Here is a 27,217-nt window from a genome sequence, read left to right on the forward strand (position 1 = left end):
TAACAAATTGCTTATTAAAACATATTGTTGAATATTATTATAGTACATAATCTCATTTATTTTCTCGTCATTTATGATATAAACTGTTATCAAATTTAATTTCAAATGGTCCGTATCAATAATATTCAATATTCATAAACCTAGATAGAATACAATATATTGGTGACGTACACTGCCCTAAATATTATTAATTGATTATCTATCAGTTTATATTATTTGATAAGTAATTATTATTGTTATCGCGAGTCACGTGCCATCTAATACTAGTACTTTCTAGTATTTCTGTATAATTTAAAGTTGCGTGAAAATTGGCCCAATTGTTAGTTGACTGACCAACTGAAATGAACTAAATACTTAAAGACATAAATGAAACAACACTTAAAAATATATTTTATTATTTTTCATTAATATTTACTCGTAGGTTCTATTACATATTCCATAATTATCAATTCAATAAATTAGAACGATGCAATTTCATTCAATTATGGCCGATAAATAGTTTCAAAAATGACGTCAACCATGGATCACAAATTAATCGTCGCAAGAGCCACAATCAACAGCAAAGTAGACGAAATGGCTACGTTAGTTGCTCCTGATCTGGTTGCTGATAAAACGATGTCAGCATTTGCTGTACCCCACGCCATGTTATTTCTAGCAGAGTTGATAGCGGATATCGCAGTGTTGAACTGTGCTGAACTGCTTTGAGAGGTGCGAAGCCAGGTTTCATACTGAAAGTAGAATAATTACATAAATTTGCATAGACATTAGAAATTTGTTAATTCCTTAGATATAGGTAGATACTAATTAATAAGTATAGTAAGTAATAAGTAAGTCGAAAGAAGGTCGAAATTTTTGAAATATTTGTGAATCCATACTAATATTATAAATGCGAAAGTAACTCTGTCTGTCTGTCTGTTACTCAATCACGCCTAAACTACTGAACCAATTTTCATGAAATTTGGTATGGTGATATTTTGATACCCGAGAAAGGACATAGGCTACTTTTATCCCGGGAAAATGAAGCAATCCCGGAAATTCCACGGGAACGGGAACTATGCGGGTTTTTCTTTGACTGCGCGGGCGAAGCCGCGGGCGGAAACCTAGTTATTTAATAAATAAGAATAGTAACTAAAAAATTGTAAAGAATACTTTTATTATAATTTTTTAGGTATTATAGTTGGTTCCTAACTCCCACCACAGATAATTATTTCTTAAATTTTTTTCTGAACAATTTTAATTACCTCAACTAGATCTTCTTCATCCAAATACGCAGCTAAATTGGAAAGTGCTGTGTGAACGGGGTTGGGTGGTGCGTCTTCTACGTATCTGGGTAAATACAATGTTATATCTTAAGTCTGTACGAATATAGATTATTAAATAAAGTTAATAATAATATTAAGTAGCAGAGACATCAGACAAACGCAAGCTGATAAATAGAAGTGTTTATATTTTGAAGGAAGGTAAAGAAAATTATTCGATTGCTCGAATTCAACAATCATAATCCAAAAAATAACACGTGTAATGATGATTATTGATTACATAAAATGTTCTTAATATTTCCTGTAGTTAAAGTGAAAAAAAAAACGTTATTTGTCATAGAAACAAACTTACTCTTTTCTTATAGTTTCGATGTTGTTTTTGACGAATTGTAGAACGGTAACAGCATTTTTTCTATTGCCCAAAAGTGCATAATTAAACGAGTTAACTTTATCATGTGATCTAACTTCTTTCGCCAAAGTTAACTCGAGGTATCTGAAACATAAAAATAATAAATTTTATTTTTCTTTGAGAAACCTTCATGATAAATTTCAACTTTTTACATTCAGTAGTTGCCGTTTGTCAGTCACTTAATAACGGATGAGTTACATATTATTTGATGTAACTTATTACTAGTTTGTACTACAGAATCGCATCAAAAAAATAACAGGTATAATTTTTTATTTCAACAAATAGAAAAAAGTGAAACCTATGATGCGTAACTGAAGCTGAAGGTGGTAAATGTTAAAAATACTATGTAATGACGATTCGAAAGTGCTACTAAATAGTAGTCTAATTGAATAAATGAATGTTTGAGTTTGAAGTAGATTAGAACCAAAAAGTGGGATATGACTCTAATACGCATAATATAATCAAACAGACCTCGTCAAAAGCTGTGGGTCCTGTGTCGCACCTAAACCTCTAAGCATCTCTAGCTGGTCATTTGCGTAGTTTGACGAGTGGAAACGGTTTAGGAGGAAGTTAAAATCTTCAGTACCACCCTCTCTGATACCAACTACATATACGTTACGACGGATGCGAGGGTCAATCCTTGAATAGAATTAAATTAAAAATTTTAGAAATTATCTGTTCTTATAGTAAGGTTGTAAATAGTTCTAGCAGTACGTAGGTACATGCTATAACGAATATGGTAGTCAAGCAAATAAAAGCGGCACGTCGATTTAATAGCAAGATTAACATTCATTAAAAATGCTACCTACTTCATATAATTTAAAATAATAGGAATTTTAAAGCGATCAAGGTTTTAACTGAAATAAAAAGCAAACATATCATAAAGTTTATACAGTTACTAATGTCTTTATGCCAAATTAACGCAAACGCTTACGCAAATTTGTATTTCTACTTAACAACAAAAGCTTCTTACCATGTTCCTCTTCGCATAGCAGCAAATCGGTTTTTAGACTCCGTTACACATTTTTCATGTCCCATTGTACAAGCAAAGTGCAACACTTCTTGCCGAGTAAGACTCGTTGTTGCAGTTTCATTAGCGGCTGGTTCAAAGCCTAGCGTATCTATAGCGTGTTCCAAATAGCTAAGAATATGAGCCTAGGAAAAATATTTTCAGGGAATTATTAGTCGGTGTTATTGCTATGCCATAATTCGTTGAGGGTACATTTATAATATTTAGTTAACGTTTATGAACGATTCTCTCCTCTTTATGATGTTTATGAAATTAAAATGAAATGAAAATTGAATATAAATGGAATGAAAATGAAATAAAAATAAAATAAAACAAGTAAGTAACTTAAATATAATATGTATGTTTGCCACAATAGGCCTGCCATACTTAATTTGTTATTCATTTTATGAATTTGATTGTAAAGAAAATTAGATTAGTTCACATGTCATCAACCACTTATGCATTCAATGATTTTTAAAACTAATAATTTCATTTCAATTGAATACTCACATCAAAAGTAGACTGCGTTTCAGGCATATGCGCAAAGCGATTACGTAGCCAAGTATAACCAGAAATAGCGGGATTCAAGACGTGGTAGTTAACCTCGTTTCGAAGGAATCGAAGAATTTTGAAGCCGAAATCGTACGTCATTCTTCTGGACCTCATTAGAGCAAATACGTCGTCCACGACCTGGGAATTTAATACGATAGTGAGAAAATTCGTCACCGTATTATTATTGTTAATTATAAATACAGTTTTACGTTGCAGCATAATATTTTATCTTTGAAAATAAGAATAAGTTGAAAAGTAACCCGGAATAGGAATAGGTAGGTTTACTAATGACGATTTTGACACATTTACTTACTTGAGCTCTGTTCAAATAGTGAATAGATTCAGGTTCCTCCAATAAGGCATCAGCTATTAAATTCCACGTCTTTTCATCGTAGTTGACTCTATATAAACCTGTAATAAATTTATTTTAAGTATGATAAAAACGCGAGTAAACTCTCATAATTATTATGTACGAATAACATATTCCCTAAAAAGTGGTACACTATTTTTATAAACTAAGAATAGGATCGATTCTGTTCCATTTTGTGACGTCATAGATATTAATTCATTAATTCCAATTACTGGTACATAAAACAATTGTTAAGTGTCATACCATGTTGTTGATGGTTGAAAATAACCCATTCTTCAGCACCATTTGTTTGTAGCACAGCCTTGTCACCCGTCATCATCAGAGCAGGTCTTAGGTTTTCAAAGTCAGGTTTTGACTTGCTCGAATATGTGATTGGGATCGGATATACTTGGCCGGTGGGTTGCGCTGTTGCGCTTAAGAAAAACCTTTCCTACAAAGGATGAGAATTTAGAAGTTAAAATTTGCAAATAGACATAATATATAATATTATCAAATAAAGAAAGAAAGAGATTACCTATGGCCAATATAGAGTACCTATTGCGACATATTTACAAAAGCTTTCGAATGTAAGTTTGAACATTTTTTTTTCTTATTATTCATTTGACGCAATATGAAGTATAAATTATGAACTTTAAAAACGGCTGAATGGAATTAAGCTTTTGGGTACTTTTCCACCAGAGATGTAAGAGTATAGGTACTCGCGTAGCGAGGGATGTATTTGTAAAGAACTACATATCTGATTGAAAAGCACCCCTGAGTGATTTGGTCGTTTCAGATTCATTTCTGTTGTAGGTTGGTTCTGTTGTAGGTAGGTGTTATAAGTAATGTGTTAAAGTAATAAACATAATCGACCACAAGTAGTATCTAATGCCACAATCATTTTATATTTTATTCATAAAGTGCCAATTCTTAGTACAATTAGGACTGAATATTGGCGCTTTTATCTTTTAAAATTACGATCTAACAACATACTTAGATAATACTTAATTGATAATTAAGAATTTTCCCAATTTTATACATATTTTAGTCAAGACCGAAAATAAACATACATAATTAATGATGTAAAAGTTTTGTTTTTCGTATTCAAGGGCATTGTTGTTTATATAAGGCTTATGAGCCATGTGGATATAATCTTATGATTATAATTATTTATCTTATCCCAGCTAATTTGATGATAAATTAATGATTCCTATGCATCATGCATCGAAAAATAAATGTACCGTATTGTCTTTACAATATGTTACCGATGTAAAATTTAAGAGATCTTGTATGAAATATTAATAACAGTTATTTTTTGTAAATTTAGAAGCTTTCGACTCGCAGCTTCACTTGGGTATACTTTACGTTATGTAATGACAGAATTTAATATACTCGTATAAATTCACACAAACCTAAAAACGCATCCTTAAGTCAAAAACAACAACAACATCTAGTTACAAAATAAAACAATACTAAAAAGACTTTAAATCGGTTCACGTACTTGACTCAGTTGAATTTCGCCACTAGCGTAATCAACCTGCACATTCAAGATCGGATATCCAGCCTCATTCACCCAGATACGATAGAATTCGGTGAAATTAAAGTGTTGGTAGTTGTTAAAAGAACCGTCTTCTTGTATGGCTTTTGCAAATGCATTGTAGAGGTCAAACTGGTCCGTTGCTTGATAGGCACTGAAATTTTTAATATTATGTGCAGTATAGAAAAAAAAACGAAAAAAATATTTCAAATTTGATAATATTGCTTTGTTTATAAATAAAATAAAAAAATAATTCTAACTTGTCAGTTAGGAAATATTTGCAAGCCTTCCTAAATGTTTCTGGCGTAATCATATCCGCAAGCATTCTAAGAAAAGCAGCGCCTTTAGAATAACTTATGGTACCAAAATGGCCGGTCACTTGGGCTGGAGTATTGACGTCATGATTTAGAGGAACCGTGGACACGCCGGAATCAAATGACAAACTGTTTTGTAGATATCTAGAGTTGAAATGTTCATGCAATTCGTATTCTGGAAATACCTGAAATGATTGAAAATTATTAGTACAAATTATCTTCACACATACATAGTCGTACATAAGCTTTCTATCTTTTTTAATCAGAAATATTTTTTCTGGGATGAAATCCTTGACTGTAGCTCGAAATGGAACAAATATATTTTAAATTCATTGTACTCACAGCATGAGTTGCTATATATCCAAAATAACTAGCAAAGCCTTCATTGATCCAAGTGTTACTCCACCAATAGCATGTTATGAGGTTTCCCATCCATTTATGTGCCAATTCGTGAGATACTAATGTCGCTGCGTAATGTTCTACAGACATTATTGTTTCCCGGGGGTCTATAACTAAGTATAACTCTCTGGAAATATAGTTTTAACGTTAATACGTTTTGGGTTATATAAGATTATTAATGGACACAAACAAAGAAATCGAATACGAATCGTAAGACAAAACCTACAACAATATTTTACGAGTGATTCTGATTCGAGAAGTGAATCTTTATTTATGAATAAAAAATATTTCCTCAGTGGAAGATTCAATTAAATTTTAAGTACTGAAGTCAAATACGCATTTTTTAACGATTATGAACAATTATTTTTAATGTTGAATGTTAATCTTAAAGAAACTTTTATTACCTGTAGCTCACCATACCCCAATTTTCAGTTCCAGCCGATGCCCAATCGGGGGAGGAAATATGATCATTCAACAGATACGGATGAAGCGAAGAATATGGAATTTCAAAGTAACTGTCAAAGAATTCAGTCATTTTCACCGCTAAATGTAGAGCATGGTCAGCAAGGCCCATAGTGTTGGATCTACCAATTATCCTGATTGGCGGGTTAAAGGATTTGTCCTCAGCAATCACTTGGAAAGATTCACTCACGAGGAATGTTACAAGGTAGGAAGACATCACGGGTGATGTGTAGAAGTTTGTTGTACTACGTCCAGATGTCAGGTCGCTGCAAAAAAAAATGTTTTTTTTTCCTTGTATTCCACTGACACTTTGATATTTCTGTTTATCCATAAATAAGAATAAAAAAGTTTGGAAAATCCAAAAGTGCACGACTCATAATGCTCATTTAATTATGAAATATAAAAAAAAAACTTATTGTAGTTTTCGTTTTTTATTAATTGCAATTAAACGACACTGAATTAATTAATCATTCGCATTCAGTGACCTACAATCGTCGATTAGAATATTTAAAAAAAAAATTAACTCAAATGATGGATTTTTTCACAAGTTATAGTGTTTTCAGGTTTCACACATGACGGACAGGAAAATTTTTTGACCTATTTCGGTGTTTTTTTCCAATTCTATTGAAGTAAATCAATTTTTAAAAAGTATGGGATTAATCTCCTTTAAATTATCTCGACAATAGTATGCAAAATATCTTGATTCCGTGAACTAACAAGGCTATAATAATAAGAATAGCTGCAAAAATGAGGCGAAATAAATTTTTCGATCGTAAAGCACTCTCTGATGCTTCGCATCATGAGTCGTGCAATATCATAAAAATAATTGTTTCAAACAAAAAATTATTACGAATTACATACGTCGTTACAGACTCTATATCAGTATTTGAGAAGACTTTTGAGTAACTTTGAGGCGCAGATAAATGTACTTTGAATGCAGCTTTAAACAACGGTTCATCCCAACAGGGGAACGCTTGTCTCGCGTTATAGGGTTGGAAATGTGTTGTTGCGTATATCCTGAAAGGAAAAATAGAAATCAATTGGGAATTAAAACATTACATTGAAATATTTGCACAGAAAACTTAGACACTATCGATGAAATTTCTTATAAATATAATATAAGATATTCAAAGCCAAAATTATAGAAAGTCTTAAACTTCTCAAGTAACAGACCTTTCAGCGCCATCAGCATCTTTATACCATCCCCTCCAAATACCTCTTTTCATTGGCCCTTCATTCATAGTGCTCGAATAGTCAATCATTAACGTATAGTTCCTGTTAACTTCTAATGCGTCAATCAGGTTTATTCTCAAGAAATGGTACTGTGGCTCCACAAAATAGGGCTGATTTGGGTTCATCGTTACTATTTTTCCATCGTCTCTAGTTACAGATACAGCATTTATGATATCAACGTTAGCATGTAGTACTATTTGATTGACGTTACTCTCTACCGCCTGAAACATTACGAAACTATTATGTATATTGCGTAATAGTGAATTGAGAAGGTATCATATTATTTATTTTTATGAAAGATGTCACACGTTTTAAGGGCGGCCGTACACGGACTGCCTCAAGCAGTTGATACCGACGGCTTGAAGCCGCGACCGCGCGGTGAACTAGCTTACTAGTAAACGTCTATAGAGCTTTGGAAAATCAAAGCTTTTAATGCATTTATAAAGCACAAATAGAAATCGTCAAAAATCTAACTCTTACTCTCAAAATAAAGTTTCATTTTTTCATTATACCTAAACATGAAACGAATGTTTTAAATTGATAAAATTTCACCAAAAGAAAAAGATTGAAAACAATACTTACTTGTATAATAATATTTTCTTTGCCATTGTAGCTGTAGGGTTTGTCTCTGTTTTCCGCAAAGTATAGGTCAATATGTATATCATATTCTAGAGGGATTACGTTTGTTGGTAATCTGTAAGCCTGGGCAGCATTTCTAGAGAGGACTTTAGAGGTAAGAGTTATTGAATCATCTATGTCTCCCAGTGTTAATTTTTCAGCTCTTATCGTAGTTATCCCCAAGAGGATTATGCCTATTTTGAAGAACATTTCTGGAAAAATGAATTTAACTACTTAAATTATATTATTACTTTTGGATGCTATTTTTTGGACGCAAAAGAGAGTATACAATAATGAATCAAAAGTGGATGTTATGATCCTAATAAAAATTTCAAGATGTAGACAATTATTAAATGTTTTTGCCTCTTTCAATAAAAATAATTCAATAAGAAACATACCTATTTATTGAAATGTCCTCAATTTGGCTGTATTTGATAAAATGAATTCAATTTATGGTATACAGTGACAACTTAATAAAAGGTATAAAAGATCTAAGATATTTGATAAAATTGGAATTATCGTTGTTATAATTCATGATAGTGATCGTAATAATACAAAGAATGATAAGTAGAAACTTCTAAATTATATTATTCTTATCCTCTCATAGTTTTTGATAGGCAATTAAAAACATATTGTATCATGTGCATGGATACGAAAAATACCTAGTTTAATCAGCAATAATAAATTTCATCATATAATTAATAAATTATTCATTAAATTTTAGATAATCTGTTAATTTAAATTAATTCGATTTGTCCTTTAAAATTAGGATTAGTTAGTTATGTAGCAAGGACAATGTACCTATAAAGTAAAAGAGGATTTTGTTCACTACTAATCCACCATCAATGTTTCGTTTTCTCAATAACAAATATCAATGTAGCTAGTAAAATCCAGCCGGGCAGTTTTTTCGTAGACATTCATCATAATCATCATTATCAGCCCATGTTTGTCCACTACTGGACATAGGCCTTAGTCATGGCACGCCATTGAGCCCGGCCATTCGCTCGTTGACGCCAGTTATGACCAGCAACCATGCTGATGTCGTCATTCCACCTTGTAGCAGGGCGTCCTACGCTACGTTTGCCGAGCCGCGGTCTCCACTCTAGTACATGACGTGTACCCCAGCGGTTGTGTTACAGACATTAAAAGATATGACGGAAGAAGGGGCCCAAAGGCTATTTTTAAAAGAGTGACGTCAGCAATTCCGACGTCACCATCATCAGAGCAGACGCTCATACTCGAAGTAGAACGCCTGTGGGTATTTTTACTGCCTTTTTAATCTACGTGGAAATTATAGAGAGAGCTCCGAACGCTCCGACGGCCGGCGAGTGAATGTGCTCTGTGCCGTCGGTCGCTCGTATTTAAAGCAAACAATGACTCACAAGAATTAGTTTGAGTGTTGCCACTCGAATTTTTACAATGAATTTTCATCAGTTTTAACAAACATTAATTATTTCGTTAATTTAATTATTTCATTAGTGGTTGATTAATGAATCAACCACTTATTTAAAAAGATCAAAGTAAACTTTAGCTAGTTATAATTATTTAGTAGTTTGAGGGTAGTCGTTTATCGTCGTTGCGCCGACACGGCCATACTGACAGGCGGTGCGCGCTCTGCACCAGCCTCGTTGTAAATGTCTCGTAAAAGCAGGTCACTAATGCGCTGGACTGACCAAGTGAAATCTGCTATAGGAATTTGTGTATCAGACTGCACCAGACAGTCTAGTAACAGGAAGACATCGCGGGAGATCGTGCGGAAAGCTGTGTCCGCCTTCACTACCAATGTGGATGTCTCAACGTGACCACGACCACTCTGCCAAGAGTGAATCGACAAAGAAGAAGAGAACGATTCTCGGCGTATTTTGTGTCGGTTCTCGGAGAGTCTCGAAGTTTCTCGTAGGTTTCTCGGAGGTTCTCGTAGATTTTAAGTCTAACACGGCCATACTGACAATCGTACGTCCTCGTACGCCTTTTCTCGTATTACAACACTACGGTAGTTCATCTCGGGATTTCAAAAACACACTGCCTCGGCCACACTGACCTTTCAGAATACTGAACACTCCACATGACAGACACAGTCCGTTCGCGTATCATGTGATCAACACCTACTCATTTGTGATATAGGCAGATTCTCGAAGGTTCTCGTAGATTTCTCGGAGGTTCTCGTAGATTTATGCTTATCACAAAGAGAGGCGCAGCTCAGATAACACACACAAATCCTTCGATAAACTACACTCCCGTTACAATTATCCACGTAACAAACTTTTACTTTACACAACGCACGAAAAAACACAAACGCCAGTATGCCGTTACAAAACTACGTAAACGTTTAACATTTAAAAAGAGAGAGCTTGAATTCTATCCAACTTCTGATGACGGAAGAAGGGGCCCAAAGGCTATTTTTAAAAGAGTGACGTCAGCAATTCCGACGTCACCATCATCAGAGCAGACGCTCATACTCGAAGTAGAACGCCTGTGGGTATTTTTACTGCCTTTTTAATCTACGTGGAAATTATAGAGAGAGCTCCGAACGCTCCGACGGCCGGCGAGTGAATGTGCTCTGTGCCGTCGGTCGCTCGTATTTAAAGCAAACAATGACTCACAAGAATTAGTTTGAGTGTTGCCACTCGAATTTTTACAATGAATTTTCATCAGTTTTAACAAACATTAATTATTTCGTTAATTTAATTATTTCATTAGTGGTTGATTAATGAATCAACCACTTATTTAAAAAGATCAAAGTAAACTTTAGCTAGTTATAATTATTTAGTAGTTTGAGGGTAGTCGTTTATCGTCGTTGCGCCGACAGATATAAATCATGACTTTTAAATAATTTCAGAATTTCGCTATGTATCGATCCACTTTTTCTCAAAAATACGTAACAGTCAATTGTTATGCTCAATGCTCAATTGACCAATTAATAGGTATACCTATATAAAACAAAGTTATTAATATCTTACATCATTCGTGTTGATTTATTATGGATGATTTATTTTAGAATTGCATAGATATACCTACGGGGAGTAACATTCAAATCCTTATTTACCAACTGCATATTCTTATCCGCTGGTGAACCTCTTTTTTTTACTTCGGTACTTTTCTCAATTAAGTCAAATGTTTCATTTTTATGTAATATTTTTGCATAAGCATTTATGTAAAAGTATTCTTGGAATTATTAAAATTTTGTTAGTCACAGAAGAAACAATTGATATCTATCAACTCTAAATTGTCTCCTCTTCGTATTTTTTTTTTCATTATAAGCTTGATTAAGTAATAAACAGAATCCTTAAAGGGAGTATAAATAAAAATCATAATTATTAAAAAAGTTTATTTCAAAATTAAATTACATTCATTACTTCTATCAAACGATTCCCAACGAATCGTAATCTATATATACATATTATGTGTCAGGTAAAAACATACTTATTAATAAATAAATCTAGCTGCTAAAGCCAATATTACTACACACAAAGAGGTGGTCAATGAAGACGCAGCATTCTGGCTTCGAACTGCTGTAACGATTTCAGTTGCGACGTTGTTACCCCATTGCAAGTTGGACACACTAGTGGTGACCACACCAACCGCAGATGTGAAGGACGTTCCAAGCCCGATTTGGTTCTGATATACCCACGATTGGAACTGAAAAACATTCAATATTAAATAAAAGAGTCGGTCTACATGACTTGTAACTAAATAAGGACTGAACAGATTTGAAAGATTTGCAATTTTTCGGATACAAATCGGACAAGATCCTCTTGAAGACAAGAATCCACCTGGATTAGGATGTAACAAAGAAAACCTTTAAAAATTTACCTTCACTATGTCTTGGAAGTCAGTTAAGTATGTAGACAATGCTGTGATAGCATTTGTTAGTCTCACATCGCCGCCGTAGCTGAAAAATAAAAAAATGTTACATTATTTGACGTACAAGCAAAAAATAATGTTTTGATAAATGATCGGGATAGTAATATATCTATTTTAGATATCCATATCCCAATCATGAAGAAAATTTAACGATCTGATCCGAAATATATGACGCTAATGATTTAAAATGATCGCACCCAGTGTTTTAATATGCAAGGTGAAAGGTAAGACGTTTGAAAAATTTAGACAGAAGCTTCTACTTACTACTACTACTTACTACTACTACGAATTCAGCAAAGTTGTAGAAGAAAAGTTGTTCAGTTTCATGAGTAGAAGCTCCTGTCTAAATTTTTCAAATGTCTTACCTTTCACCTTGTAGTTTGATTGATAGAATTTATGAAGAATTGTTGTACTTTAAAATAATAAATAACTGTGTCACATTGAAATAATCATAGAATAACTTTACTATGAACGTTAAAAAAACTCCTATTTTTTATAATTCCCTACAACTTACTTTGTTCTAATCGCAGCATAGTTCTCGAAAAGGAAGTCCATAACAGTTTCTAAGTTCTCATCGTTCCCTTGCAAAGCTACCGAGAAAGCATTGTTTCTGTCGTGGATTCTGATCTTATCACTGTACATGGACTGGAACAAGAACCTGCAAAATATACGCCATTAGTTGGTTTTAGAAGTGAAGGAGAGAATACACCGAACATAACATAAACTAAATGCTGCAATATTATGCAGTATTTAAATAAATTTAATACTGCATAATAGATCAAGACGATTAACGCATACGTATATAGTAACAACGCAAAAGTAAAATAAACAACGCAGGACCAAAACGATGCAATGCAGGACATAATATTCCAAGTCTTGCTTTGGAATACGTCCTGCATTGAACAATCGACGTTCATTTGAATTTGTGACATACTTAAGAAAAGCTCACATTTTTTGCGACGTGACGCTAAACAGAACAAGACGACTGCGTTTTTTTTTTGTTATTTGCATAAGTAGTAATTTGTTGTTGTGTTGTTGTCCAGGCTCCGCACCCTCTGGGACATTTGAGGATAAAGCGTATAAGAAAAAAATAAAATACCCAAGGATAAAAAAACTCACTCTCTTACTGCCGTTTGAACTTTGGTGCACGGCAAACCGCGCAACATTACAAACATATCTGCCGCGTTTTCGGATGTATTGTATTTGTTGAATAAGAAGTTGAAATCTGTGATATTTCCTTCGCGGACACCAACGCAGTACACGTATCGGCGAGCGTTCACTGGAATTCTGAAATAAAACAATATGGTTAATGCAAGACAAACCTTTAAATATACAGCCAATAAATTATTTCTAAATTTCTTTGTACGTGTATGATGCATTGGTATATAATCTAAGATTCATAATGAAAAAAATATAAATATTAAGTATGTCTTCATTAATGCAGTTACATAAACCACATTGCTATTAAAAAAACTCACGGTATATTTTCATCTCGGAATCTCCTCCATTTTGTCAAACTGTCCTCAATACAACCGCGATGTCCAAGAGAACAAGCGAAGTTCATAATTTGCATTCTTTGTTGGATCTCTGAAGCTGAATCGTTAGCGCCCTCTTCGTAACCGGAATGTTCGACAGCAGCCTCTATCAAATCCAACAAGTAATCCTGCAATCATCAAACTTATCGTTAACAAAAAATATATGTAAAAATTATATTCTCTAAATTAAAACAGTACAACATTTCGAAATGTTCCAGTACAGCTAGAACATTTTTATTTTTTCGGCCTAAAATTCTTACTATGATCGTAGTATATTATTATTAGGTAGTCTGTGCTATGATCTATGTATGGTAAAAAATGAGTAACGTAGAAAGTATGCATTTTATAAATCAAACAGTAACTCACAGTAAATTCCGCATAAACAGTAGGCAAATGTTTCAACCTTCTATGAACCCACTCCAGTTGAGTTATAGCTCCGTTCCATACATAATAATCTGTCTCCGTTTTCAAGAAAGAAAGGACATCAAATGCACGAGGGATTCTTATCTGTCCAGCTCTAACGAAGTACAAGACATCGTTGACAATCTTAAAAAAAACACTTAATTTTAGATATTCTATCGTCAATTAACAATTAATTTTAGATGTTCGTTCGTGTTAAAATGTTGGAGTTGGTTTGACACATAGATAACAATTGTAGATTTTATTTTTTATTTACGCTTTCTTAAAAATATTTATTAGATAGTAGTTCATTTTTAATTAAAAGGAATAATTGAATTAATTAAATAGATATAGATATTAATGATAACTTACCTGGGACCTACTGAGCTTATGAATTACATCTTTATTACTGCGTAACTGAGAGGCAATCATTTCCCAGTTATGATCATCATAGTTGACTCGGTAAAGACCTGAAAGTATTTTTTAATATCAAACTATAAATAGCTTTGCTTGATTACGGACTAAGCCAATTAATTTGAAGATATACCACGTTTTAATTTAGTTTATTTGTTAACTAGATCTGATACCTTATGTTAATTAAGTAATATGTATAAAATATAATATTAGCAAATGTACCTGATTGAGCAATGTTAAGAACAACCCATCCATGGCCGGCTGGTTTCTGAAGGGTTCCAGTTCTGCCCGTTAGAACGTAAGTGGGTCTCGTGTTATTAAAGTTAGGACTTCCTCCATGTGTCCAGGAAATAGGGATTTGCCAAATATGATTGGGTGGTGTTCCACTCAATTGGAATCTTTGCTGGAAAATATTATAGAAATTCAAAAATGGCTCAAGTTATTATCATCAGTATTTATGGATCAAAGAACAAAACAACGAGGATAGATAATTTAATTCAAATTAGATACATTTCAAAGCTGAAATTTTATACATAACCTCAAATTTAAGAATCTGTTACTAATTTGTAAGAGCACCAAAACAAACCTGAGTCAGAGTAATAAGACCAGTCGTCATATTGACATCAGCAGTAACTACTGGGGAGCCTGGATTTTGCACCCAGTTGTCGAACACATTACCAATATCAATATTTGGATAAGCCACTGCGAATGTAGGATCTTCAGAAACGGCCTGTCTGAATGCCTTGTACATATCTTCAGGGTAAGCGATTCCATAGGCGCTAGAAAAACATAACAACGATTTTTCAATTTTAATTAATCTCAGGAGTAAATTATCCACCACTGATTAGCACGGGAAATTCGACTAATAACGCATTAAAGACATTTTATAACAAATAACTACCCTTTAAAAAATAGTTTATTAAAACCTTACTTACTTATCTCTTAAGTAGTATCTCAATGCATTTCTAAATACAGTTGGTGTCACAAAGTGTTCCAACATTCTCAATACAGAAGCACCTTTAGCATAGCTGCTAGTTCCAAAATGGGCAGTGATTGAAGGGTTGTCAGCTACAACAGACCAATTCATGGGCATAATAGATGGACTCGCATCTCCATTCAGAGCACTTTGCACTCTAGCAAGGATAAAGCGATCGTCCAACTCAAGCCATTTATCCGCCTGTAAATTAAACATATAATTTTTTAATTATCAAATAAAGAGAAAATGAATTTAACCTGTATTCCCAAACTGTATGATCTTCATTTCCCTCACATTTAAAATCAGTGGCTTTTATTTTCCACTCGATTATAATTATAGATATAATAATTATAATAATGTCAATTTATCTTCTTCTTATTGAATAATGTTATATGTATATTTACCTCATGGGCACTGAAGTACTCAAAGAAACTGGCAAAAGATTCATTTAACCACAAATTACTCCACCAGAAACAGGTGACAAGGTTTCCGAACCACTTGTGTGCCATCTCGTGGGCAATAATAGAAGCGACAAATAGTTTGTCCAACACATTTGTATTTTGTGGGTCATACAGCAGATAAGCCTCCCTGTTAATAAAAAGAAAAGTAATTAGCTTCAGCAAATTTCACATAAAAACTGGTAAATCTCAAGTCCTAAAATGCTAATGTTATTTTCTACATCTTATTTGTTTCTAATATTAAATTTCATGTAAACGTTTTTTGTGTAATTTATATCACTATTACGAATATGCTACACCCACCTGTAGTTAACCATTCCCCAGTTTTCCATAGCGCCAGATGGGAAATCAGGAAGCGCAATATGGTCGTTCTTCATCGGCTGTCCTTGTCCCATTCCATAGTAGCTGATGTTGAAATAGTCTTCCATCACCTCAGTGATCTTGAAACCAACGTCAGCGGCATAACCATGCTGATCTGTAACTCCTTCACGGGAGATAACTTGGAACGGTTTGGCGGCTGTTCCACTTTTGTTGGTGGGAACGAAATCACTGACGTGGAAAGCGATCAGATAGGCAGAGATGATAGGCGTAGGAAGGAAAGTTTCACGCACACGACCATTGCTAAGACTGAAATATTTTTAATAAAATTTTAAGTTTTCTGATACGGTCAGTTAACAATTTAAAAATAAACTATTCCATTAATTAAGATACAATATACATTATATAGGTACTTACACTTCAGTAGTTCCAATAGCCATATTCGAGTATGATTCTCTAAGGTTTGAATCCCTTGTAATTGAAATTACATACGGACTTTTGAATTGGGGCTCATCGAAACAGGGGAAGGCTTTTCTGGCGTGGTAAGGCTGGAATTGTGTTGTAGCGTAGTAACTGAAAAAAATATTAGATTGCTCTCATATTGTGTTTCAGCAGTTTATACAAAAAATGTATGCTGTCGTGTTCATTCCTGAGCGAACTAACAAAAACTGGTGCTTTAGAAAGGTACATACCACAGTATTACAATATCTAGTAATACTGTGTACATACTCTACCCTAATGCTCAAACTCTTCTATAGAAAGAGAGAAATAATTTTGTTATGATTTATAATAAACTAGAGGTCCGCCCCGGCTTCGCCCGTGGTACATATTTCGCAATAAAAGGTAGCCTATGTCCTTTCTCGGGTATCAAAATATCTCCATACCAAATTTCATACAAATTGGTTCAGTAGTTTAGGCGTGATTGAGTAACAGACAGACAGACAGAGTTACTTTTGCATTTATAATACATAATATTAGTATGGATGTCAACTTTAATAAGAAGAAGTATAGAACATTTATTTTCCATCATATTTTACTCCTTGATAAAAGATACATGAAATATCAAATATTAGGCATTATTTATGAGTTAAGTACTACATGAATACTTGAAAATACAACCCGAACTCACCGCTTTTCAGTGCCATAGTAGTAATATCCTTTGTAGAATCCTCTATCATGTGGATTTTCGTTGATGCGTCCGTTATAGTTCACAGTTATGAAGTATTTGCCAGGTGTAACGGTCGATGCAAAGTTAATCTTCAAGATTTCGTAATAACTGTCTGTTGTGAAAGGGTTAGGCACCTGTAGTGGAACTGCAGCATTCTTGCTATCTACCACAGTCACAGCATTGATTGAAACTACATTTTGATGTAGCACAATTTGAGTTACGTTTTGACGAACCTGAAACATTTTTGTAATGAAACAACGCTATTGATGAAGGTTTTACTATCTACGAGTTTTACATGTTTGTCAGAGGATTCTGATTCCATCATCTTCAGTAGTCCATCGATTATTGCCCTTGTTTATTTTTAAATGATTATTGTTTATTTTCCACGCTTATGATTAAGATTGGCAAACGACATATTGTGTTAGTATAATTTGTCGATTATAAAGGATGGCATGTATGGTATATTTTTATTTTCATAAAAAGTAAAATTAAAAATTCACCAGGACCTTTCATCATAATACAAAATATTCTGCTTCGTCTAAATACATAATGGAAGTATTAAGAAATATTTTAATGAGAACTTAAAACTACAGGTATGTAAAGTACTAATTATTTTTACCTGTGTCCTATTATTAGGTGTAGGTATTACAAAACAAATAATTAGGTTCGTATAGTGCAACGTATTTATCTTGATAGTTTTAAATGATTAGATTTCTTTAATTATCATAGGAATGGTTTAAAATAATTGATAAAAAATAACATTAATCATTGATAAAGCTAACAGACATCTTATCATTTATATCAATTGTCGTAAAATTTTGAAATATAGCCAACATATTTTGTCACACTTTAATCCGGTTCGTTATTATTGTTATTAAGTTTGTATTGAGTAATCATGACATTGTAAAACATTATAACCCAAAAATTGTAATTTTTATGTAAAAGAAAAAGACTTGCAACGAAAGCTTAAACATATTTTTCCTCTATAAAATAATAATAATCTTTATTTGGTTTACCCATTGAGCAATACCAAGATAATTATTGAAGCATAACAAATGGATCTGGCCAAACGAAACATTGCACAGAAACATCTTGAAGCATACAATAATGTGATCTCTATAATTTGAAGAAACATTAACACCCGCCGAAATATTTCCTTGAAAATTTTTTTTAATAATCGCCATGAGATAAGGCGGGTACAATTATCTCTACCTATGGCATATTACCTACCTCGACTTCTATTTGAACCAAACCGTCGAATCTGGATTCATTTAAGAAGACGTTAAGGTCTACGTAGAAGTATAAAGGCTGGACATTGTCCAAGAGTCGGTACTTAGGGTCATCCAGGTTGGTATTGTGACCGACCCATTGGAATTCTGGCTCTGGCTCCGCAGAGACAAGTCCTGCTAACAGGACGATGAAGGCCACCAGCATTTTCTGATCTGAAACCATTTGAATATTCACTTTTATTTGTTTCTTCTGTGTATTTTGGAAAATACTTGCTTTATCGCCCACGTAAAAGTTCTATCTCTATATTTCTGAGAAGTGGCCAGGTATTCGAAATTCATAATTTCAGAATTACTTTAAGGTTCAGTTTTAAAAAGGCTTCCTAAAATATCAACTACAATATTGTATTGTAAAATATTTTTAGTACGTACATGCGCGCACACGAAGAAGAGCTAGATTTGAAAGCTAACCATTCAATCGATATTTATCATTATTACAATTGCAATTAGTTTATGTGTATGTTCAATTTTTGTATAATATGTTCAGTTTTACTATTAATATTTGCAAATTGTATTTTAATTAATGCAACTTACCCATGGTGACCACTCCGGTACCTCACTACGGACTATTTATTTAATCGACACAATTACATTTATCAATTCTTAATCATGTTATCATAATAAAGATTTCTAGTATGAATGATAATGATTATAATGCTTTCATGATGACGATGAATATAGCTTTTTTTCTTAACCACTATCTTTTTAACATAGCCATAAAATGTAATAATAATTTATTAATGTCACACTCAGAACTAAGGTATTTCGGGGTGTGGAAGTGTAGAAAAAACTCTTCGCTTTCTTGTACTTACGACCTTCGTACTATAATCAGTCAAACTTTCTAATGAAAGTTAGAACCAAAGATTCCTGGGTTAATTTCCATTAGGTATTGAACAAAAAGTGTTATTGTTAATGAAATTGTTCTGTAAGATCAATATTCAATGGGAAATTTGGACAATTAGTTACAGAAAACGGGTGCAATGCTGCAAACGAATTTTAAAAATTGCTGAATATATTGTAGCGTTACGAATTCGAAAGTTCATATGCTACAAAGGGCCATATATATCTATATTACATCAACAACGTATTTAAGGTATTTAATTGGATAGGAATTAATGTTGTATTGGTTAAAATCGCTTCGAAAATTAGACATTATTTGTCGTAAAAAGTAAATGACAAAAAAATGTTAGTGTGGAATATATTATAGAGGAATATAGGAACAGAGAAGCGACTTTGTTTTATACTATGTAGTGAGTAGAGTCATTCATGCCAATTAAATTCAGATTGTACATATACAGAAATTGTATTGTATAATACAGAAAAATAAGGCCGACTTTTCCCCTAAGTATGAGTTTATGTCTATTTTTTTTAAAGAAGGAGCTCTTATGATTTTTTTTAAGTTAATATAAAAAAATCATAAGAACATATCAGCCATCTTATACCTCTTTGTATCATTACGCAAACACCCAAAAAAAAACTCACAAGGAAAATGTAAAAAATTTAATATAAAAATAAAATATAAATATATCTTTACACAAATAACAATAACAATATTAATTACAGTAACATTTATGCCAATAAATTAATGGACACAGTAACAAAAAGTGTAACGACGCTCAGAACAGCAATATTAGCTGAATTGTCATCATCTTTGTCTTCATCGACGCTGTCTCCTCCGTCGGATTCATTATCGTCTCCATCGGATTCGTTATCGTCTTCATTATCCTCGTTTTCAAAGTCTAACCTTTCCTCAACATAGCCGCTGTTGAAGAAAGTAACGAATTCAGACAACCTCCTGCCGGACCACGCTAAGTTGTTGCGGCTTGTGTTGATTGCGTTAACGCCGGTGTTGTAGGCAGTACCTAATACTTCGCGGTTCTGGTCGAGCCAAGCTTGGAACTGTAAAATAGTGAATATTTATAAAAATACAATTCAATACAAGTAAATTAAGCATATTGCTGAAATTTCGACTATAAATCATATAGGGAATCCCAATCCCAAATCCCAATCCAAATATGTTTGTAAAAATCTCCTAAAGTTATTTCTGAGTACTCATTGTATCTTATTTTAAATTAAAAATATATAAAATTAAGGAAACCAACCTCCGTCATTTGTGCCTCGGTTAATAATCTGGATCCAATGTTACTTACAGGTGTTGTTGCACTGCCAAGTCTGTAAAATTTAAAATATCATAACTATTCTGTTAGCAATAAATTGTAAAGATTAGAAATTGCAGCGACTTAATAATAATCAAAGAAAATTAAGGTTGTTAAAATGTAGAGTTCTAAAGCTCACCCAGTAATAACTTGATTGAGATTTCTCTTCAACCAGTCGAACAGCTTCATTGTATTTTCCTCATTACCAGTGGTGGCTGAATTAAGTGCTGTTGAATGATCCTGAGGTCTCACAGTTTGTTGTCCATCGACGATCGCATTTAGGAATGCTTCAAGACTTGCCGTATCGCTTGTGCAACCAGCGGCTTGGAGCATCACTACTACCTCATTGGCCAATTGCTCATTCAAATATCTGTTCCAGAAATAGTTGAAGTCGTCGGCATTTCCTTGTCTGAGTCCACTGCAATATACCCATGGACGCATGTTCGCTGGGATGCTGAAATGAATAGGCAAGATTTTAAATAGTTTAAAGATGTAAATTGCAATGTGTTACGTCAGTAGAAACATTTAATTGGAAATCAATTTCTAAACTCAACAACCTTTAAAAGATTTAAAACAGCTTTCTATGTATCTATTTATAAAAAGTATTTATGAACATAAAATACAGATACAAAAACTTACTGCTGTCCTTCTTTCCAGCGTTGGAAGTAAGTTCTAGCCACTGATGCACACTGTGCATCACCAACATCGCACAGGAATGTCATTAAGTACATCCTTAGTATTCCATCCATAAATGATTCACCAGATCTTTCTTCGTAACCAAGTCTAGCGACGACAGCCTTGCTGGAGCTTAAGATTTGATCCTGTAAAAAAAGAATCACAAGTCATTTTCGACCACATTAACTATTTTGATCCAAATACTAGTAAGTAGTTATTATGTGGTCAGAATTAAAATGCATTTATACAAATTATGTACCCTCAATTTAGCTAAATTGGCGGAATCATGTGCTAAACGTCTCCTTGCAAAGTTGTAGCCGGTGATTGCGGCAAGCCATGGTGCGTATTGGTCTTCGAATTCCAAGAATGATAGAATGTTGAAGATTCTATCATACGACATCAATCCAGCACGTGCGAAGTTGAATAAATCATCAACAATCTGATAGAAAGAGAAGAGAAAATGGTTAATCATTTAACAAGATTCAAAAAACATAATATTAAAGATCTTCAAAGGTAAACTTGTGATTAGCCTGTCAATACATATAGACCGGGAGATACTGACACAAAATTTCGAGTCATTTGTAACAGGATGGCGGTTCTACAGGGGTCTTAGTACGCAATGACAAAAAGAATAAAACCGGCCAAGTGCGAGTCGGGCTCGCGCACAAAGGGTTCCGTAGCAGCAAATATAATAAATTACAGTTAAATCAACCTATCTCAAAAACTATAAGAGATACTTTGATCAAACCAAAAATCGTTGAAAGAGTTAATTAGCATGCATCACCTCTATTTTTTTTAGAATTTTATACCCCGTAGTTATAAAAATAGAGGGGGGGGGACATACTTTTTACGACTTTGAGAGCTGATATCTCAAAAACCGTTCACTTTAAGAAAAATGTTTTTTAGAAAACTTTATATCATTTTAAAAGACCTTTCCATTGATACCCCACACGGGTATGTACATCGAAAAAAAAAATTTCATCCCTCAGTTACATGTATGGGGGGCCCCACCCCCAATTCTTTTTTTTACTATTTAGTGTCATATTTTTGTAGCGGTTCATACAACACATATTCCCATCAAATTTCATCACTGTAGTACTTATAGTTTCCGAGTAAATCGGCTGTGACAGACGGACAGACGGACAGACGGACAGACGGACAGACGGACATGACGAAACTATAAGGGTTCCGTTTTTGCCATTTTGGCTACGGAACCCTAAAAACGATGGCGTGAACGCTGGTACCGGCGGCTTAGTCGCGTGGGCGTTAGTCGAACTCGTCGGAAAATAGCGAAAGTCAAACGATTTGTAACAGTATGGCACTCATTTTTCCTGTAAGTTTGAGAATCAACAATTATAAATACAAAATTTCAAAGATCTATGTGTTGGAAATCTTCACTTATATAAATTAATAATAAATTAAGTTTTCAAGTATGACAGCACTTTTTCCCCCTACTAGAAGTATGGCAAATATAATAATGGTCACATTTTATCAAATACTCTCCAAAAATCCAAATGCAATACTGGTACAAAAAGTTTGGCGAAATAAAAATTTTTTGCAGATTTTCGGCGGTATGGCGACCATTTGGAATCGTCCGAAAAGTATGGCATGGCGATTTTCGTAAATGGCTCTACGACGATAGTTACCTGTGCAAAAGTTAGCCTGGTACAAATGGTTGAATGATTGTTTTATTTAAATCAACACATTCGCGTCGGTATGGCGGGCTGTAAGTCACACCGGAAAAGTATGGCATGACACTACCGCCCACTACTTTTTTATGGGCTATCGGTAAATTCTAAAATTTTTGTGTTACAAATCGTTTGACTTTCGCTATTTTTCCGACGAGTTCGACAAACGCCTACGCGACTAAGCCACCGGTACCAGCGTTCACACCATCATTTTTCTTTTTGTCATTGCGTACTAAGACCCCTGTAGAACCGCCATCCTTGTTACAAATGACTCGAAATTTTGTGTCAGTATCTCCCGGTCTAATAGTAAACATTCGACTTATAATATTTTCATTTAGAAGCCTTTAAGTTATTTACCTGAGCCCTATTGTATTCGTGAATAGTTGTTCTTTCGTTACTTCTTAAAGCTCTGGTTAACAAAATCCAGTTATTGCGATCATAGTTTATTCTGTAAAAGCCTGAAAGAAATATGCCGTTATATTTAAACTGTATGCATACTTATGCTTATGATATAATTTTATACAGAAATTATATACTGATACTGACTGACTTAGATATATAAGTAGGCCAAATGAAATTAGGCACTGTCGACGTCCTATCAACATGTTTGTTAAATATTTTTACAAGTAAGTTAAGAGTAATTAAAGTCTATACGATATTACCTGATTGTTGCTTGTTGAAAATAACCCATTGTGGTGTTCTGGCACCAGTATCGAATGACATAGCTTGTGCTGTCATCACGAAATTTGGTTTGAGGTTATTGAAATCTGGTAAACCAGCCCGCGTCCATGTGACGGGAATCTCCCAGGTACCGGTAAACTGAGAAACACCGGTATCTCTCTCCCATCGGGCCTGTAATAATAATTGATCCTTATCGTACAGCAGTATTGTATTAATAAAAATAATTTAAATGAATAATACGTGAACTGTTATGTTTTTTATAATAAAAAATAAATAAATTTACCTGTGTTACTGTCACGCGACCAGTAGCCTGGTCAACATTGACGGTAAGGAGAGGATGACCAGCCTTTTCAGACCAAGTTTTAAAGTACGAAGCAATTGTGATACCGCCGTAAGCTGATAGAGCACCATCTTCAGCGGCAGCCGCGTCCAAAGCTCGGAAAAGATGTTGCGGTTCTGCTACATCAAACTGCCTATGAAGACAAACCAGACATATTAAAATAAACTCGAACTAAAATTTCAAACCAATAGACTCAATATTTAGATAAATTTAATTACCTTTCCTTCAAATAGCTGCGAAGACCTTTAAGGTATGTGTTTTCACCCATTAAATATTGTGTCATTCGCAAAATTGCTGCTCCTCTAGCGTATGTGATGGTTGAAAAGTGAGCACTAACACTAGCAGGGTCACTAACATCAGGATTTGTGAGAGCATGTGCAGTATCAACCGAATCAGACAACAGAGCTACGTGGAGTTGTTCAACAATAAATCTTGTATTGTAATCTAATTCCGGAGCCACCTGTGAAATTAAATATCAGTAACATAAGAACAAGCCGAAATATTTTTTGAATGCACAAAATATCATACGATTTGAAATTGAACCGTTAATTAAAAGGAAAACTTTTTTTATTTAATTTCGAAGAGACTTACCATTTGGGTGAGATAATATTGGTAGAATCTAGCAAAACCTTCATTGAGCCATAAATTATCCCACCAAGCACAGGTGACCAAATTACCGAACCACATGTGGGCTATTTCATGGGACACAATGTTTGCAACTCGTTGTTTGTAAAAATGATTAGAATTCTGTTCATCATAGAGGATGTTTGCTTCTCTAAAATATTGATTTACAAATTAAAATCATTATAGTCAGGATATTTTAAAATACCATAAACTGTTAAGATGAATTACAAATTAGATTGAAATTTTTAAAGTATGTATAGATAAAACTATACCTGTAAGTAAGCAATCCCCAGTTTTCCATGGCTCCGGCAGAGAAATCAGGGATAGCTGCCTGTTTCATGTCTAAATAAGGAGCCATTTCGTAATATGGGTATTGCGTATATTCTTCCATAGCATCTAAAAGTTTGATACCGATATCGAGAGACCATTGACCTGTAGTACCAACATTGTCACGAGCATAGATGTGGAAGGGTCTTACGGTGTCATTATTTGTTGCTACTTCATCGTAGTGGGAGACGATAAAAGCAAGCAAATACGTCGATGTTAGCGGGGTAGTGTAGAATGTTTCGGAAACTCTATTGGTACTTGCGATTCTGCAACATCATGAGCTTTTTTATAACTGTTTGTAAGCCAGGAGAATTACAAAAAATGTTTCTTTGAAACATATTCACGTATTTAAAGTTTATACTTCACTTACGTTGTCATAGTTTTGATAGGCATGTTAGATATGGTCGGGCTAAAATCGGGCTCCCTGATTATGGTAATATCAAAGAGGGCCTTGAATCCTGGCTCGTCGTAGCAAGGAAAGGCTTGACGGGCATGACCTGGCTGGAACTGTGTGGTACCCATCCATCTAGCACAAAAATTACAAATGTTAAACGGAATTAAGATTGTTGGTTAAATTCATTTAAAGACCTAAAGCTAAGCATTAATAACAACTTTGAATTAACAAAAAAATTTAGAGTTTGTACTTCCCAGCGATATGTATCTGTTTTTAGACATACACAAAAAATAATTGAGCTTATCAATTTTCAGTTAAAAAATATATACACAATAAGGATAATCTTATACATTTAGGATTTTTTTCATTAATATTACAAAGAAAACTCACCTTTTGTTACCTGTACTATCGACATACCAGCTTCTATAGAAGCCGCGCATATTTTCTTGTAATCTGCCTGTAAAGGTGGACCTTATGACGTATTGGCGACCAACTTCCAGCATGGAATTAGCGCGAATCCTCAAAAAGCTATAAGGCATTTCACAAGTGAACGTATTAGTCGCTAAAGGTACAACCACTCCGTTCAATTCTAATGTTAATTGCTGGATAGTAAGGTCATTGCAATGCAAAACAATTTCATCGGTCGCTTCGGCTATGGTTGTATAAATAATAACACTTCCTTGAAATGTAAATGGTTGAATATTGGTTGGTACGGTTTCAAAGTATGGTGTAAGGGTTACTTCGTAACGTTGTGGCCTGGAAGTTGTGGGAAGGCGATAAAGAGGATCACTTAACATTGCCACAAATTCTGCCCACTCATCTTCTGGTATTGGGATTGGGCTGAGAGCTACCAGACCCTGAATAAGGGCCAACCCCAAAATGAGGGCAAACCAGCGAACCATCTGCAACACAAATAATTTGTTGATTTTTTTCGGGCACTAATGAATTTTATTAATGTATTCATCCGTAAACAGTGTTAATTATTTCATCTTTTTTTTCAGTCGGGACTTAGATCACTTTTTGTTAGTTAATTAACTACTTAGTAATTGAAGTAGATTTTTCATAAATCACATATAATGATTATTATTGAGCATTCATTTCCTTATAATGTGATGTAATTTGAAATGATAATTTCAATTTCATTTAGAGCTGTAGCAACTTAGATGGATGATAAGAAATATTTAATTCAGAAGAAGAATATTGTAAATTATTTGTCATAAAAAAAATTAAGAAACTTTATCAATTTTTGATTTAATATTGATGCAAAATACTTGTGTACTTACCATTTTAGCGCTGGTTTTCCATGAAAATAAAGGATTTAGGCTAAATACTTTATTATCGTCATTCGATATATTGATAATGTTATCTTATCCTAAGTCTTATATTTAATTGCTTCAAGATACACTTTTGAAGGTCAAAAAACTGATAGGATTAAGAATTCGATTGTAAATATAATATCAATTATCAATATTATAATCATGATATTGATTATAAGGCACAATTGTGATATAAATTTTGGCTTGTGCTTATGATAAAATTGTGATAGAGGCATTTTTCACGTGTATTTTCTGCTATGATATAAGTCGAATCAATTATTTTACTTCAATACATATCTGTTCATAAAATAAATAAATTTTAGGAGTTACTCCAACATAATATGGAAGCATATTATGTACTTATTAATTTCTTCGAGCTTTTCACTTCGGTGATATACTTCCTCTGTACTCAAACTCTGCCTAAGATTAACTTTATTATCACCATCAATTTATTTTG

At 33.7% G+C, this 27,217-nt stretch overlaps 3 protein-coding genes across 3 annotated transcripts; all 3 read right to left on the reverse strand.

Annotated features, from left to right (window-relative positions):
• Positions 1-415: 415 nt before the first annotated feature.
• LOC149905265 (membrane alanyl aminopeptidase-like) lies at positions 416-8,611 on the reverse strand. Its single transcript, XM_090106197.1, has 16 exons — positions 8,540-8,611; positions 8,106-8,353; positions 7,464-7,744; positions 7,152-7,307; positions 6,233-6,556; positions 5,772-5,955; positions 5,376-5,614; positions 5,080-5,269; positions 3,843-4,029; positions 3,543-3,640; positions 3,188-3,367; positions 2,642-2,823; positions 2,140-2,307; positions 1,612-1,752; positions 1,242-1,326; positions 416-728 (listed from the first exon to the last, which is right to left on the reverse strand). The coding sequence occupies exons 2-16, from the start codon at positions 8,349-8,351 to the stop codon at positions 525-527; spliced, it is 2,865 nt and encodes a 954-aa protein (XP_089962323.1). The 5' UTR covers positions 8,352-8,353; positions 8,540-8,611; the 3' UTR covers positions 416-524.
• A 2,844-nt stretch (positions 8,612-11,455) lies between these two features.
• LOC149905266 (membrane alanyl aminopeptidase-like) lies at positions 11,456-19,140 on the reverse strand. The gene is made up of 16 exons (XM_090106694.1): positions 19,094-19,140; positions 18,504-18,715; positions 17,235-17,506; positions 16,523-16,678; positions 16,091-16,414; positions 15,734-15,917; positions 15,289-15,530; positions 14,940-15,132; positions 14,576-14,756; positions 14,312-14,409; positions 13,907-14,086; positions 13,484-13,668; positions 13,125-13,292; positions 12,520-12,663; positions 11,955-12,033; positions 11,456-11,780 (listed from the first exon to the last, which is right to left on the reverse strand). The coding sequence occupies exons 1-16, from the start codon at positions 19,095-19,097 to the stop codon at positions 11,568-11,570; spliced, it is 2,835 nt and encodes a 944-aa protein (XP_089962820.1). The 5' UTR covers positions 19,098-19,140; the 3' UTR covers positions 11,456-11,567.
• Positions 19,141-20,044: 904 nt separating this feature from the next.
• On the reverse strand, positions 20,045-26,752 carry LOC149905267 (membrane alanyl aminopeptidase-like). Its single transcript, XM_090106693.1, has 14 exons — positions 26,728-26,752; positions 25,835-26,346; positions 25,421-25,576; positions 24,996-25,316; positions 24,691-24,874; positions 24,318-24,559; positions 24,043-24,232; positions 23,741-23,930; positions 23,436-23,536; positions 21,650-21,829; positions 21,355-21,536; positions 20,855-21,169; positions 20,662-20,731; positions 20,045-20,458 (listed from the first exon to the last, which is right to left on the reverse strand). Exons 1-14 carry the CDS (start codon positions 26,728-26,730, stop codon positions 20,129-20,131), a joined length of 2,976 nt encoding a protein of 991 aa, XP_089962819.1. The 5' UTR covers positions 26,731-26,752; the 3' UTR covers positions 20,045-20,128.
• Between the last annotated feature and the right edge of the window lie 465 nt (positions 26,753-27,217).

Source organism: Colias eurytheme, chromosome 10 (assembly GCF_061535395.1).
Source record: "Colias eurytheme isolate Ceu_HAF_F1 chromosome 10, ilColEury1 Martin Lab GWU primary, whole genome shotgun sequence".
NCBI lineage: Eukaryota > Metazoa > Arthropoda > Insecta > Lepidoptera > Pieridae > Colias > Colias eurytheme.